Below are 14917 nucleotides of genomic sequence, written 5' to 3'. Positions count from 1 at the left end.
ACACCACCTTCAGGACATCGATCAACCACTACTACCTGCTCAATGAAGAGAAGAAGAGTGCTGCCACATGCTGCATAGAGATCAGCTCAAACCACAGCAATGAGCTCTTCACCATGGTTATTCCACACTACTTTCATTAGAAGATCGCCTTCATCTACAGGGACTTCGAATCTCAGCTCTCCACTAGTGACAGCCTCGACCTCCTCACACCCACTGACACTAACTCTGACCTCCGGCCGCTTCTAGAGACCTCCTCATCGCACAAGACACCACCTCTGTAATGAAGTTGATCCACTCTGGGGTACCCACTGATCCATGCCCCCACCTTATCTTTAACCTCAGAAGCAAGGCGATCAGCCTAAGCTCACAAAACCTCTGAATAGAACCATCGCAATGGCCTCTTTCCCAGAAGAGTGGTAACACGCAGAAGTGAAACCCCTCCTGAAAAAAAAACACTCCTAAAAAAACCTCAGCAGACTTAGAGCAGCTGAAGAACTCCCGACTGATACCCCTGCTCTCATTCCCGACCAAACTCTTCGAGAGGTTGATCAAGAGGCAGCTGACTAGACACCTGGTGCACAACAACTTCCTGGACTCCTCCCAGTTCGGCTACCGAGCCAATCAAAGCACAGAGACCACTCCGATAGCAGCCATAGATGACATCAGAGCCCTCCTGGACCTCAATGAGACTGCAGCCCTCATCTTCCTTGACCTCTCAGCTGCCTTTAACATGGTCTCCCACCAGATCCTGATCGACAAGCTCCACCACATCAGAATCCAAGGAAATGCCCTCAAATGGATCACATCCTAGCTCACCAGAAAAACTCAGACAATCAGACACCACCCTACTCCTGAACCCAAGGACATCATCTGCGGCACCCCGCAAGGATCCTCAGTTAGCCCCCCACTTCTACATTACATGACACCCCTAGCCAACATTGTCAGATCACACGTGCTGAAGGTCATCTTCTACACTGATTAGACCCACCTCACTACCTCCAGAGACAACTTACATAGGTGCACGGCCAACATCACCGTGTGGATGAAGCACAACTGCCTAAAACTGAACACAGACAAGACAGAAGTCCTCATCTTCAGTAACCATGCATCTCATTGAAGCAACGCATGGTGGTCAGCAGAACCTGGCTTCTTCCCATTACCGACCATTCCTGTGACTCCAGCATTGTCCTGGACAACAAGCTCTCCATGAAGAAGCAAATCAACATGATCTCCGCCATCTGCTTCCTCACAATGTGCATGAGCCGCAAGATCTTTAGATGGATCCCCGCCAGACACCTGCATTCCACCTCCCTCTTCCTGGCTTAAACTTCTAGTCTAAAGTACCCGACACAGAGGCCGCTCTTACTCCCACCTGGCTGCAAAGACATGGAATGAACTCCTGCTGCACCGGAGATCTGCCTCATCACTAAATCTGGAAAAGTCTCAAGCCCTGGCTGTTCAACTGATCGGCCCCTCCGGACAACAACTCACCCAGCGCCTTGAGAACCTCACTGATGATTTGCCACGCTTAATACCCATTGATTGATTCTGTACATTCATATAGATTTTTCTCAGTGGGGACTTTCTGATGATGCGGTTTTAACTCTCCCTTGCCAATAAATGCCTTGCTAAATTCAGTGCGGGCTTCAGGGTTGACTTTTGATGTCGAGTTAGCTCTCCATTTAAGAATGCATGGACACATTCAATACATTTATAGAGTTTCTCTCCTGTGTGAACATTCTGATATATATATTGTTTTGAAATCAGTCCCTTGTCACAATCTATTAATTAATAGGGTTTCTCCCTAGTGTGGATTTGTTTATGCTGCATTAGCTTATTCTTCCTGTGGAAGACTTTATTAAACTCTGTACATACATTGGATTTCTTGCCATGTAGATTATCGGATGTCGCTTCAGTTTTCTATTTATTATGAATGCTTTGTGGTATTCAGTACATACACAGGTTTTCTCCCCAGCGTGAACTTCCTGATCTTGTATTATATTTTGCTTTGTAATAAATCCCTGGTCACATTCTATACAATCATGTGGTTTCTCCCCAGTGTGGACGCTGATATTGCTTTAACTCTCCCTTTATAATAAATACCTTGTCACATGCGGTGCAGTTGAATGGTCAGCCCCCATTTGGAATAAAGGCGTTGTCACATTTTGTACAATTATATGCTTTCTTTCATGTGCGAACATTCTGATGTAGTTTTAAAGTTAGCTTTGCAATAACTGCTAAGTCACATTCAGTACAGCCATATCATTTCTCACCAGTGTGGAATTTCTGATGTAGTATTTATTTTTGCCTAGTAATAAATGTCTTGCTGCATTATGTACATTTATAGGGTTTCTCTCCTACGTGGACTATATGATGTTGCATAAGAAGCGACTTTCTAATAAATGACTTCTCACATTCAGTGCAGTTGAATGGTTTCTCTCCGTGGGGATTTTCTAATGTTGCTTCAGCTCTCTATTGGTTATAAATGCTTTGTCACATTCACTGCGTTCGTACGGTTTCTCCCCAGTGTGAACTCTCGGATGTTGCTTTAGCTGTCTATATTTGATTAATGCTTTGTCACATTCTGTACATTGATATTATTTCTCCCCAATGTGGATTTTCTGATGACGCGTTAGCTCTCCCTTTGTTGTAAATGCTTTGTCACATTCCGTACATGGATATGGTTTCTCCCCAGTGTGGATTTTCTGATGTTGCGTTAGCTCTCCCTTTGATATAAATGCTTTTACACATTCTGTACATTGGTATGGTTTCTCCCCAGAGTGAATATTTTTATGTGTCTTCAGCTGTACATGTGTTATAAATGCTTTGTCACATTTTGTACATTGATTTGGTTTCTCCCCAGTGTGGATTTTCTGATGGAGCTTTAGCTTTCCATTTCTTATGAATGCTTTGTCAAATTCAGTACATTTATATGGTTTCTCCCCAGTGTGGATTTCATGATGTAGCTTCAGGTCTCCATTTTTTATAAATGCTTTATCACAATCTGTACATTTATATGGTTTCTCCCCAGTGTGGATTTTCTGATATTGCGTTAGCTCTTCATTTGTTATAACTGCTTTGTCACATTCTGTACATTGATATGGTTTCTCCCCAGTGTGGACCTTTTGATGTTTCTTTAGCTCTCCCTTTGTTATAAATGCTTTTACACATTCTGTACATTGGTATGGTTTCTCCCCAGAGTGGATATGTTGATGTCACTTCAGCTGTACATGTGTTATAAATGCTTTGTCACATTCTGTACATTGATATGGTTTCTCCCCAGTGTGGATTTTCTGATGTTGCGTTAGCTCTCCCTTTGCTATAAATGCTTTTACACATTCTGAACATTGGTATGGTTTCTCCCCAGTGTGGATTTTCTGATGGAGCTTTAGCTTTTCATTTCTTATAAATGCTTTGTCACATTCAGTACATTTATATGGTTTCTCCCCACTGTGGATTTTCTGATGTTGCGTTAGCTCTCCCTTTGTTATAAATGCTTTTACACATTCTGTACATTGGTATGGTTTCTCCCCAGAGTGGATATTTTGATGTCGCTTCAGCTGTACATGTGCTATAAATGCTTTGTCACATTCTGTACATTGATATGGCTTCTCCCCAGTGTGGACTTTCTGATGTTCCATTAGCTGTGACTTTCTAATGAATGCCATGTCACATTCTGTACATTGGTATGGTTTCTCCCCAGTGTGGATTTTCTGATGTTGCGTTAGCTCTCCCTTTGTCATAAATGCTTTTACACATTCTGTACATTGGTATGGTTTCTCCCCAGTGTGGATTTTATGATGTAGCTTCAGGACTCCATTTGTTATAAATGCTTTGTCACATTCTGTACATTTAAATGGTCTCTCCCCAGTGTGGATTTTATGATGTAGCTTTAGGTCTACATTTGTTATAAATGCTTTTTCACATTCTGTACAATGATATGGTTTCTCCCCAGAGTGGAAATGTTGATGTCGCTTCAGCTGTCCATTTGTTATAAATGCTTTGTCACATTCTGTACATTTATATGGTTTCTCCCCAGTGTGGATTTTCTGATGTTGCGTTAGATCTCCCTTTGTTATAAATGCTTTTACACATTCTGTACATTGGTATGGTTTCTCCCCAGAGTGGATATTTTGATGTTTCTTTAGCTGTACATGTGTTATAAATGCTTTGTCACATTCAGTACATTTATATGGTTTCTCCCCAGTGTGGATTTTATTATGTAGCTTCAGGTCTCCATTTTTTATAAATGCTTTATCACAATCTGTACATTTATATGGTTTCTCCCCAGTGTGGATTTTATGATGTAGCTTCAGGACTCCATTTGTTATAAATGCTTTGTCACATTCTGTACATTGATATGGTTTCTCCCCAGTGTGGACCATTTGATGTTTCTTTAGCTCTGCCTTTGTTATAAATGCTTTTACACATTCTGTACATTGGTATGGTTTCTCCCCAGAGTGGATATTTTGATGTCGCTTCAGCTGTACATGTGTTATAAATGCTTTGTCACATTCTGTACATTGATATGGTTTCTCCCCAGTGTGGACTTTCTGATGTTCCATTAGCTGTGACTTTCTAATGAATGCCATGTCACATTCTGTACATTGGTATGGTTTCTCCCCAGTGTGGATCTTCTGATGGAGCTTTAGCTTTCCATTTCTTATAAATGCTTTGTCACATTCAGTACATTTATATGGTTTTTCCCCAGTGTGGATTTTATGATGTTGCTTCAGGTCTCCATTTGTTATAAATGCTTTGTCACATTCTGTACATTTAAATGGTCTCTCCCCAGTGTGGATTTTATGATGTAGCTTTAGGTCTACATTTGTTATAAATGCTTTGTCACATTCTGTACATTGATATGGTTTCTCCCCAGTGTGGACCATTTGATGTTTCTTTAGCTCTTCCTTTGTTATAAATGCTTTTACACATTCTGTACATTGGTATGGTTTCTCCCCAGAGTGGATATTTTGATGTCGCTTCAGCTGTACATGTGTTATAAATGCTTTGTCACATTCTGTACATTGATATGGTTTCTCCCCAGTGTGGACTTTCTGATGTTCCATTAGCTGTGACTTTCTAATGAATGCCATGTCACATTCTGTACATTGGTAAGGTTTCTCCCCAGTGTGGATTTTCTGATGGAGCTTTAGCTTTCCATTTCTTATAAATGCTTTGTCACATTCTGTACATTGATATGGTTTCTCCCCAGTGTGGATCTTCTGATGGAGCTTTAGCTTTCCATTTCTTATAAATGCTTTGTCACATTCAGTACATTTATATGGTTTTTCCCCAGTGTGGATTTTATGATGTTGCTTCAGGTCTCCATTTGTTATAAATGCTTTGTCACATTCTGTACATTTAAATGGTCTCTCCCCAGTGTGGATTTTATGATGTAGCTTTAGGTCTACATTTGTTATAAATGCTTTGTCACATTCTGTACATTGATATGGTTTCTCTTCTGTGTGGACTTTCTGATGTTCCATTAGATAGTACTTTCTAATGAATGCCTTGTCACATTCTGTACATTGATATGGTTTCTCCCCAGTGTGGATTTTCTGATGTCGCGTTAGCTCTCCATTTCTTATAAATGCTTTGTCACATTCTGTACATTGATATGGTTTCTCCCCAGTGTGGATTTTCTGATGTTGTGTTAGCTCTCCATTTCTTATCAATGCTTTGTCACATTCTGTACATTGATATGGTTTCCTCCCATGGCGGATATTTTGATGTTGCTTCAGCTGTACATTTGTTATAAATGCTTTGTCACATTCTGTACATTGATATGGTTTCTCTTCTGTGTGGACTTTCTGATGTTCCATTAGATTGGACTTTCTAATGAATGCTTTGTCACATTCTACACATTTATATGGTTTCCCCCATGTGTGGATTTTATGATGTAGCTTTAGGTCTATATTTGTTATAAATGATTGGTCACATTCTGTACATTGATAAGATCTCTCTCCAGTGTGGGTTTGCTGGTGTTGCTTTAGCTCTCCAAGTCTTATAAATGCCTTATCACATTCTGTACATTTATATGGTTTCTCCCCAGTGTGGATTTTCTGATATTGCGTTAGCTCTCCATTTGTTATAAATGCTTTAAAACATTCTGTACATTGATACAGCTTCTCCCCGATATGGGTTTGTTGATGCTGCTTTAGGTTCTTCTTCCATATGAACACTTTATTACAGTCAATACATTTATATGGTTTTTCTCCAGTGTGGATTTTGTAATGCTGCCTTAGATTCTTCTTCCTATGGAACACGTTATTACATTCTGTACATTTGTATGGTTTCTCCTCTATGTGGACACTCTGATGCTGCATTAGGTCTTTCATTGCAAAGAAAACCTTTCCACAGTCAGTCAATCAATATGGTTCTTCTCCAGTATGATTTTCTGATGTTGCATTTGCTCTTTCTCTCCCTCCTAATGTGTTGTCACTTTCTAAATATTCATACGGTTTCTCTTCTGTGTGTTCTTTCTGATCCAGGTTAGCTCTTCCTTTGTAATGAGAACCATATCAGACTTGCTTCAGTGTGTTATTTCGTCAATGTATATCAGGTGATTCCTTAGAGCCAAGTAAAGACCACATTGGGCAGTGTGGGTTTTCTGCTGTAGAAAAAGACTTTGGTGAGGCATTAGCCTTCAAGGGAAGAAATTTTGAGGTGTATTGTTTTTACATCACTTCCTAAACAAGTGATGTTTAATGCTTTCATCTTTTTTGTTGATTACTGAATTTATTGCACCTGTTGGAAAAAAATATAACACTGGATAAGCTTAAATGGAAGGTCCATCACGAAAATGTATTGGCATTTAATGAGACATTTAAGTGAAGAAATTCTAGATTAGACTTTCAATGTAAAGATGCAATAGGCAGAGCAAGGGCACACAATCCTTCCTTGACGCCCTCCTATCGTGGAGTGTGGACTCAAGGAGTAACCTTTTGTGCTATAATTAACAAAGAAGGGAGGTAGAGTACAAAGTAGGATTCCTACTCCACGGGCACTGATAAGTAAACAAGAAGAATCCTACTACCAGTGTGCATCAAAGGGAAGGGGGACACTCAGTGTTGTGTAAAATACCCCTCACACACCAACAGGCCCCTTGGTGTCATGCTTCATCATCGGGGTCTTCGCACCCCGCTAAAGGGATGCGGCACGCTGCGACCTGCGACTACGCTGGAGCGTTGACAAGTTAGACTATGTGTGGTGTGTGTTGAGTGTAAGTGAAAAGGGATTGATGTGAGTGGGAGGTGTGGTGAAAAATTTAAAAAGTACCTGGCCAGTGGGTGAAGTGAAAAAAACTTTATTTCGTACCCCTGGCTGGTGCTGTTAAAAGGTGTGCAAAAAGGCGAGGTTTTTTTGTCTTAATTAGGGACAAAACCTCTGGTGTGCGTCGACATGTTTCGGTACGTGTGTACCTTCTTCAGGACGGGGCACAACTTCCCAACCCTACTCACGTTTTTCTAAGAAAAATTGGGTTTATCTTAATTTTTCTAAAAAGTGATAACACTCTTAAAAACGGCTACAATGTGCCTACAGCGGTTCTTTGGATCATGTAATCACATGTCCTGAAAAAAAGAAAAAACCATTAGGTTTGGTTACCATATAGGAGTGGCTCAAACAGGTGCAGTCACCTGGAGCCCCAAACAGTTAATTAAACCTGTAAAGGAAAAAAGACATACAACACACACAACATATAAGACACATTTAGGTTTTTTTTTACTTAATTTCTTTGGACATACTCATGGTCTTTGTAGTCTATTGCCTCATGAGCAAATCCTGGGCATCAAGGTAGGTAGGTGGATCCACAATCTATGAGGGTAGAGAAGTGGATTCAGTGTTGTAGCTCTTACTCACTGTTTAGCTCCACCAAACACCCGGACAGGCTGGGGTTGCCCTATGTTTGTAAAAATACTCACGAAATCCGCCTATATTGGCCTCCTTCTACCACCCTGTGCTGCTCCGCCATGAATGAAATACGGATGAGTTTAGGCGGTATATAAAGGAGGTTTGGGTGTGTTTTCATTGGTTAATTAGCGGAAAGGCAAAAGACCTTGTAAGGAAACACCCATGTTGCCGCCTTCTCTGAACATGTGATCTAGCCATATGTAACATGTATCCCTTTGTCATTCGTTCATTGCCGGGGTTCTGGATGTCCAAATATGGACCTTCCGCTTGTTAGCCACTCACGGGCTCTTTGTGTGGCTCGCGCTGATAGAGAGACATTCAATACAGCTGCCGCTCGGCTGTCTCTCGTGCGCGCATGCGCACAAGTAATCTCACCGCTACTCCTCCGTTCCTGCGCGATACTGTTTGTAGGCAGCGCATGCGCGATACTGTCTGTCTGTAGCGCTGATCGCTAGAGATGCTTGGTTTCTCGGTTTTCTATATTTTATCATCGTACAGGGTGCCGATTACCAGTTGGTTTTTTATAAAAAACGGGGCAAAGGTTGAACATGAAGTGTCCATGTGTTTTTCTCAATGTTTGGTACACTGTATAAGTGGTCTGGGGAGAGATGTCGTCTAGATATATTCGATATGGTGGCATCTCTACTGTGATATCAATAATAAAGAAGTTTTTAAAGAAAATTTAGTTAGTTGTATTTTTTCATATCCAGAGGGATCACAGTCAAATCGGCTCCATGATTTATCACTTTTTGGCCACTCATATGTGTTCACAGGTTCACATATACACCGGAGATTGTTGTTGACCCTCTTACATCTCAAGGGTGATCAAGTCATTTGGCTCCATGGTATATCGTCATTTAGGCCTGTGATATGGGTTCCCAAACGGAACACCCAATGTTGTTCCTTCTGGAACAAGCCTGTTTCTGAGGGTAATCGCTCGATGACAGTCCAGCGTAAATCATTGATGCAGTGCTGGTGTGCCAGAAAATGTGATGCCATCTTGGTTGTCGTTTTCTTGCAGCGTATATTACTTTTATGTTCCCCTATCCTTATTTTGACGGGTCTGGTGGTCATGCCCACGTATTCCAGTCCACATGGGCAAGTTATCATATAAACCACGTTTTTTGTGTTGCAGTTTGAAAATTGGCGTTGTTCCCATGTTGTGCCATTTCTGAAGGTAAGGGTTCTGCTTTTCTGGGTTTGGTGACAGCAACTGCAATCCCCACATGGGAAGTGGCCTTGGATACCAGTCATATTTTTTCTAGCAGTCTGGTTTTCCCGTGGTCTAGTATGTACCACAATGTCCTTTATGTTCTTGCCCCTCCGATGTGCATGCATCGGTTTCTCAAAATTCAGGTCTCCACAATTCAATATTCCCCAGTGCTTATCGATGACCTTTGATACCTGGTTCGAAATGGAAGAATAAGTTGTCACACAAATAGGCCTCTTGTTTGTTCCTTTCTCTTGTGGGTTTTCTTCTATGAGTGCCTCCCTGTGATTGTTTTTTGCGCGTTTCATCGCTTTGTCGATGGTCCTAGTAGGATACTGCCTTTGTATAAGTTTGGTTCTTAGGTCTTTTGCTTGTCGATTGAATTCGCTCAATTCTGTGCAGTTCCTCCGTAGTCTTAAAAATTGACCATAAGGCAGATTTTCCCTTAAATGCCTTGGATGAAAACTGTCGTAGCGCAACAGACAGTTCCTGGAGGTGGGTTTAAAGTGGGTGTTGCTTTTTAGCCTTCCATCCTCACTGTAAATATTCAGATCCAAAAAAACCATCGATGTGTTTGAAATGGTGCTGGTGAATTTCAGGTACTCGTTCTGGTTGTTCAGCCAGGTCACAAAATTCGTTGCACTATTCACGTCACTGTTCCATATGATGAAAATGTCATCTATGTACCGTTTCCAGGTGCCAATCTGGGAACGGTAAGGGTTGCTTTCATGTAGAATTTTGTGTTCCTCCAGATGGTGGACGTATAGTTAATGTTAATGTTAATGTTAGTTGGGATTTTTTAAGCGCTCGTACGCCCGGAGGCTTCATGGCGCTGTAGAAGGAGCCAAACTAGACAGTCAAAGGATAAGCAGTGCTATCAGTAGTAAGTTTGAGAAAACAACCAGGTCTTCAGAGATTGCCTAAAGCTGAGGATGTTATCATTCTGCTTTATATGGAGAGGAAGAGAATTCCAGAGTACAGCAGCTTGATGGTCGAAGCAGCTGCCTCCGAGGCGTTTCCTTTTGAATGGAGGAACAGTCAAAAGTGATTTGTAGGTGGATCGAAGGTGACGGGAGGGGCAATATTTTTTTAAAAGATCTCTGATAAAAGAAGGGCCAGAGTCGTTCAAAGAACGGAACAGAATACACCCAGCCTTAAAGGCCACACGTTGCTCAACTGGCAACCAGTGTAGTTGCTTAAGGCCAGGTCTGATGGATTGCCTCCTGGGTATATTCAGCAGTAGCCTGGCAGCTTGGTTCTGAACAAGCTGGAGGCGTTTAAGCTCACCAATTTGGAGGCCGAGGTAAAGACTGTTAGAGAAATCCAGCCTGGACAGAACCAAGGAGAGGACAATCTGTGTAAGGGCTGCTGAAGAGAAAAAGCAAGCAATTTTTCTTATTTTCTTCAGTTGAAAAATGCTGGAAGATACCACCGCTCCAACCTGTCTTTTTAGCGAGAGATCCTCGCTGATAAAAATGCCTAGGCTTTTGACCACGGAAGATTTAGTGGGGGGGGCTCCCATGTTAGTGGGCCAGAAGTTAGGGTTCCAGCTTAGTGGGCTCTGTCCGGGCAGGACCAACTCGGTCTTGCCCGGGTTGAGCTTCAGATGATTGCAGCTCATCCAACTCAATATGTGGGACATAGTTCTTTGGAATACGTCCACTGAGTCAGTGTTGTTAAGAGGGAAGATGAGCTGCAAATCATCCGCATAATTGAAGATGGTTACATTAGCATGACGCAAGGAGTGCAAAAGAGGGCGTAAATAAACATTAAAAAGAAGGGGAGATAGCGAGGAACCTTGTGGTACCCCGCAGGTGGTAAGTATAATGGGAGCGGAGAAGGAGCCGAGTCTGACCGATTGTGTGCGGTCCGAGATGAAAGAGCGGATCCAGCTCAATGCGGGGCCCCTGAGACCTGCCTGCTCGACACGATCGACCAAGATTGTGTGGTCGACCGTGTCGAACGCAGCAGAAAGGTCCAGTAGCACAAGCGCCTGATGGATTCCTGCATCTGCATTCCGCCTCAGAGTGTTTAACACCGAGAGGATGACCGCCTCGGTGGAGTGGCAGGGGCGGAACCCTGCTTGATTCGGTGCCAGGTATTCAGACTTTTCCAAGAAGCTGGAGATAGTTTCGCACACATGTGACTCCAGCAGCTTGGCACAGTATGGCAACAGCAATATAGGTCTGTAATTGATGGGATCTAGCGGGTTGGCTCCTGCCTTTTTTATGAGGGGAACGAGAAGAGCTTTTTTCAATTTGCGTGGAACTTTGCCCTGTACAAGTGACCCATTCAGTAAAGAAAGTAGGCACTCAGGAAGATTGGTGCCCACCTCTTTCAAGATGTGAGGGGGGCAGATGTCATCAGGAGAGCCAGTTTTAACTTTGGTTAATAGTTTGAGTAGCTTGATATCGTCTATGAGGGGGAAAGAGTCTAGAGTGGCAGGGTTGTAACAGGTGTCAGCAAACAATAAAGGGGACTGAGTAGTAGAAATGCTTTGCTTGATCATGCAAATTTTATCATGGAAAAAAGAGTTGAGTGTGTTGCAGAGCTCTTGGGTAGGAACCATAGGAAGGGAAGTTCTGTCGCTAGAGCTGAGATTTTCCACGATGTTGAACAACTCTTTTGACTTATTTTGGGCCTTGAAAATTTTATCCGAAAAATAGTCAGTTTTGCATTTGAGGATGAGATTTTGGTATTCCCTGCGGGCCTTACGGAAGTTGGCTCTGTCATGCTCTAAGTAGGCTGCGCGCCATTTGCGCTCCATTTGACGAGTTTTAAGTTTAAGGGCTTTTAGGTGAGGTGTAAACCACCTGTGAGCATCGTTGGGGCGAGAGCGGAAAAAGTTAACGCAGGGGGCGTGAACTTCAGCTGCCTGAAGTAGCCAGTCGGAGAAGACTACTTCTGATTTCTCTATGTCCAGATCGAGAAAGGGACAAGTCGAGGTTAACAATTGGAGAAAGGCCGGAATGTCGACCTTTTTCCACATTCTTGCCTTCCCGCCTTGTTGAGGCAAAGGTTTGCTGTTTTTTGCAATGGTTATGGTAAAATTGATCAGGAGATGGTCCGACCAAATGCAAGGCAGGATGGAGTTAACCGCCAAGGAGATGTTTTGAGACCAAATTTGGTCAAGGCTATGACCTTTCTCGTGTGTTGGAAGGTGAATGTGTTGGATGAGATTAAAATCGGAGAGAGTGTCCTTCAGTGTGGCTGCCTGAGAATCAGACTCCACCGAATCCAGCCAGAAATTAAAATCGCCCAATAGTAGAATTTTATCATGGGAAATAATAAGGGGGGCAAGTTGTTCCGATAAGGATGCAGCGAAGCTAGGCATATTTTGAGGGGGGCGATAGATGAGGATCACGAGAAGAGAGCCAGTGTCCGCATCCATTTTAAAAATTACATTATCTGATCCTGTCAGATCAAGAGATGGCAAGAGAGAGATTTTAAGGTTTTTGCGAATAATCGCAGCGACCCCTCCGCCCCTCTTACCAGCTGGCCTATCGACATGCAGTATATAGTACTCAGCGGGGACTGCCGCCAAGATATCAGGTAGGGATGCATCATTAAGCCACGTCTCAGATAGGCATAGAAGATCTGGTTGATCGGCCTGAAGCAGAAGAAAGATGTCCAAGTGATGTTTTACCATGGACCTGGTGTTTAGATATAGACATTTTAAAGTAGTCTGAGGCACATGTGGGGATGGGGGGGTAGAGCGTGGTAAGGGCTTACAAGCTTTAGTAAGCATAAGGTCAGGTTTTAGAATGCCATACGTGGCGGCGCGCTTTAAAGTGTGAGCGGGCGGGGGGAAGGTAGTGCTGTCAGAAGGTCTTAATGACAGCAGCGAAGCAGAGGAGTAAATGTAATTTTGACCAGGGGGTTTGGCCCCGAGCCCCGGACTGCCGCGGACGGGCGCAGACGGGCTTGCCTTAGGCGCTCCCGCTGCGCTCGTCCGCTGCGCTTCCGGTAGCAGCACATGTTGTACCCGGAATCGGGGCGTGGCTTAGAAGGGGGGCGTGGCCTGCGTCCTCGGCGGACTGGCGAGAATGGTGACGTTGCAGCCGGCGCTAGGAACGCTGCCCAGGCTGTTTAGGATGTCAGGATAACAAGTAAATGCAATTTTAAAAGATTTTAAAACAGAGGTGCTCCCGGCCTTCGCCTGAGGAGTTTAGCTCGATCTGGGGCGGCGCACTAGAAGCCTGCGCTTTAAAGGGCGTCGAGGGGGCGTGGCTTAGAAGGGGGCGTGGCCTGCATCCTCGGCGGACTGGCGAGAATGGTGACGTTGCAGCCGGCGCTAGGAACGCTGCCCAGGCTGTTTAGGATGTCAGGATAACAAGTAAATGCAATTTTAAAAGATTTTAAAACAGAGGTGCTCCCGGCCTTCGCCTGAGGAGTTTAGCTCGATCTGGGGCGGCGCACTGCAAGCCTGCGCTTTAAAGGGCGTCGAGGGGGCGTGGCTTAGAAGGGGGGCGTGGCCTGCGTCCTCGGCGGACTGGCGAGAATGGTGACGTTGCAGCCGGCGCTAGGAACGCTGCCCAGGCTGTTTAGGATGTCAGGATAACAAGTAAATGCAATTTTAAAAGATTTTAAAACAGAGGTGCTCCCGGCCTTCGCCTGAGGAGTTTAGCTCAATCTGGGGCGGCGCACTGCAAGCCTGCGCTTTAAAGGGTGTCGAGGGGGCATGGCTTAGAAGGGGGGCGTGGCCTGCGTCCTCGGCGGACTGGCGAGAATGGTGACGTTGCAGCCGGCGCTAGGGACGCTGCCCAGGCTGTTTAGGATGTCAGGATAACAAGTAAATGCAATTTTAAAAGATTTTAAAACAGAGGTGCTCCCGGCCTTCGCCTGAGGAGTTTAGCTCGATCTGGGGCGGCGCACTGCAAGCCTGCGCTTTAAAGGGCGTCGAGGGGGCGTGGCTTAGAAGGGGGCGTGGCCTGCGTCCTCGGCGGACTGGCGAGAATGGTGACGTTGCAGCCGGCGCTAGGAACGCTGCCCAGGCTGTTTAGGATGTCAGGATAACAAGTAAATGCAATTTTAAAAGATTTTAAAACAGAGGTGCTCCCGGCCTTCGCCTGAGGAGTTTAGCTCGATCTGGGGCGGCGCACTGCAAGCCTGCGCTTGGAGCAAAAGTACTACCCATGCTCGTTCTGTGGGTTTGTAGGTATAGTGTCTCTTTGTACTTGAAGAAGTTGTCTTTCAAAGCCATGGTGATGCACTCTAAGACAAGGTTTCTCGGTGTCTGATACTTCCATGTATGACTGAAGAGTACTTCTTCAATGATCTCTAGTGTTTCTTCATGGGGCAGGCTCGTGTACAAGCTCTCCACGTCGAGGCTTACTAAGAGCTGTGTGGTTGGATCGAATATTTTATCTTCCAGGAGTTGTAGGACCGATTTGGTGTCTTTAAGGTACGTATTGGTTGCCTGTACCATTGGTCTGAGGAAAGCGTCAGCGAATTTTGATAGAGGCTCCAGGATAGACCCAATCCCCTAAACAATTGGTCTTCCTGGTGGGTTGTCGATGTTCTTGTGTATCTTAGGGATACAGTAGAAGTATGGTATCTTAGGGGTGGGTTGTTGTAAGAAATCAGCCTCCTTTTTGCTGAGCCAGTCATGGGCTAGGCCTTCCTCCACCATGCCACCGATCCGTGTTCGTAGTCTTTCTGTTGGGTCACTCTCCAACACTCTATAGTTCCGTTCATCAGACAGAAGACGTTGGCACTCTATGTCGTATGCCTCTAGGGTTTGTAACACTATTGCTCCCCCTTTGTCTGCTGGTTTAATGACGAGCTCGCTGT

General features: G+C 44.2%; 1 protein-coding gene and 1 long non-coding RNA gene across 2 annotated transcripts in view; one reads left to right on the top strand and one right to left on the bottom strand.

Annotated features, from left to right (window-relative positions):
• Positions 1-1832: 1832 nt before the first annotated feature.
• Positions 1833-4040, top strand: LOC147709832 (uncharacterized). The gene is made up of 3 exons (XR_015296739.1): positions 1833-2948; positions 3116-3350; positions 3428-4040. It is a non-coding gene; the product is annotated as an uncharacterized LOC147709832 (long non-coding RNA).
• LOC147709830 (uncharacterized) overlaps positions 2248-14917 on the bottom strand; it is a 71567-nt gene continuing 58897 nt past the window's right edge. The window contains 2 exon segments of the mRNA XM_086928282.1: positions 2248-2424; positions 2427-6750. Coding sequence (XP_086784408.1) covers positions 2332-2424; positions 2427-6341 — 4008 coding nt within the window. The 5' untranslated portion in view covers positions 6342-6750 and the 3' untranslated portion in view covers positions 2248-2331.

Source organism: Lissotriton vulgaris, chromosome 6 (genome assembly GCF_964263255.1).
Source record: "Lissotriton vulgaris chromosome 6, aLisVul1.2, whole genome shotgun sequence".
NCBI lineage: Eukaryota > Metazoa > Chordata > Amphibia > Caudata > Salamandridae > Lissotriton > Lissotriton vulgaris.
This window is presented reverse-complemented; position numbering and strand designations above follow the sequence as displayed.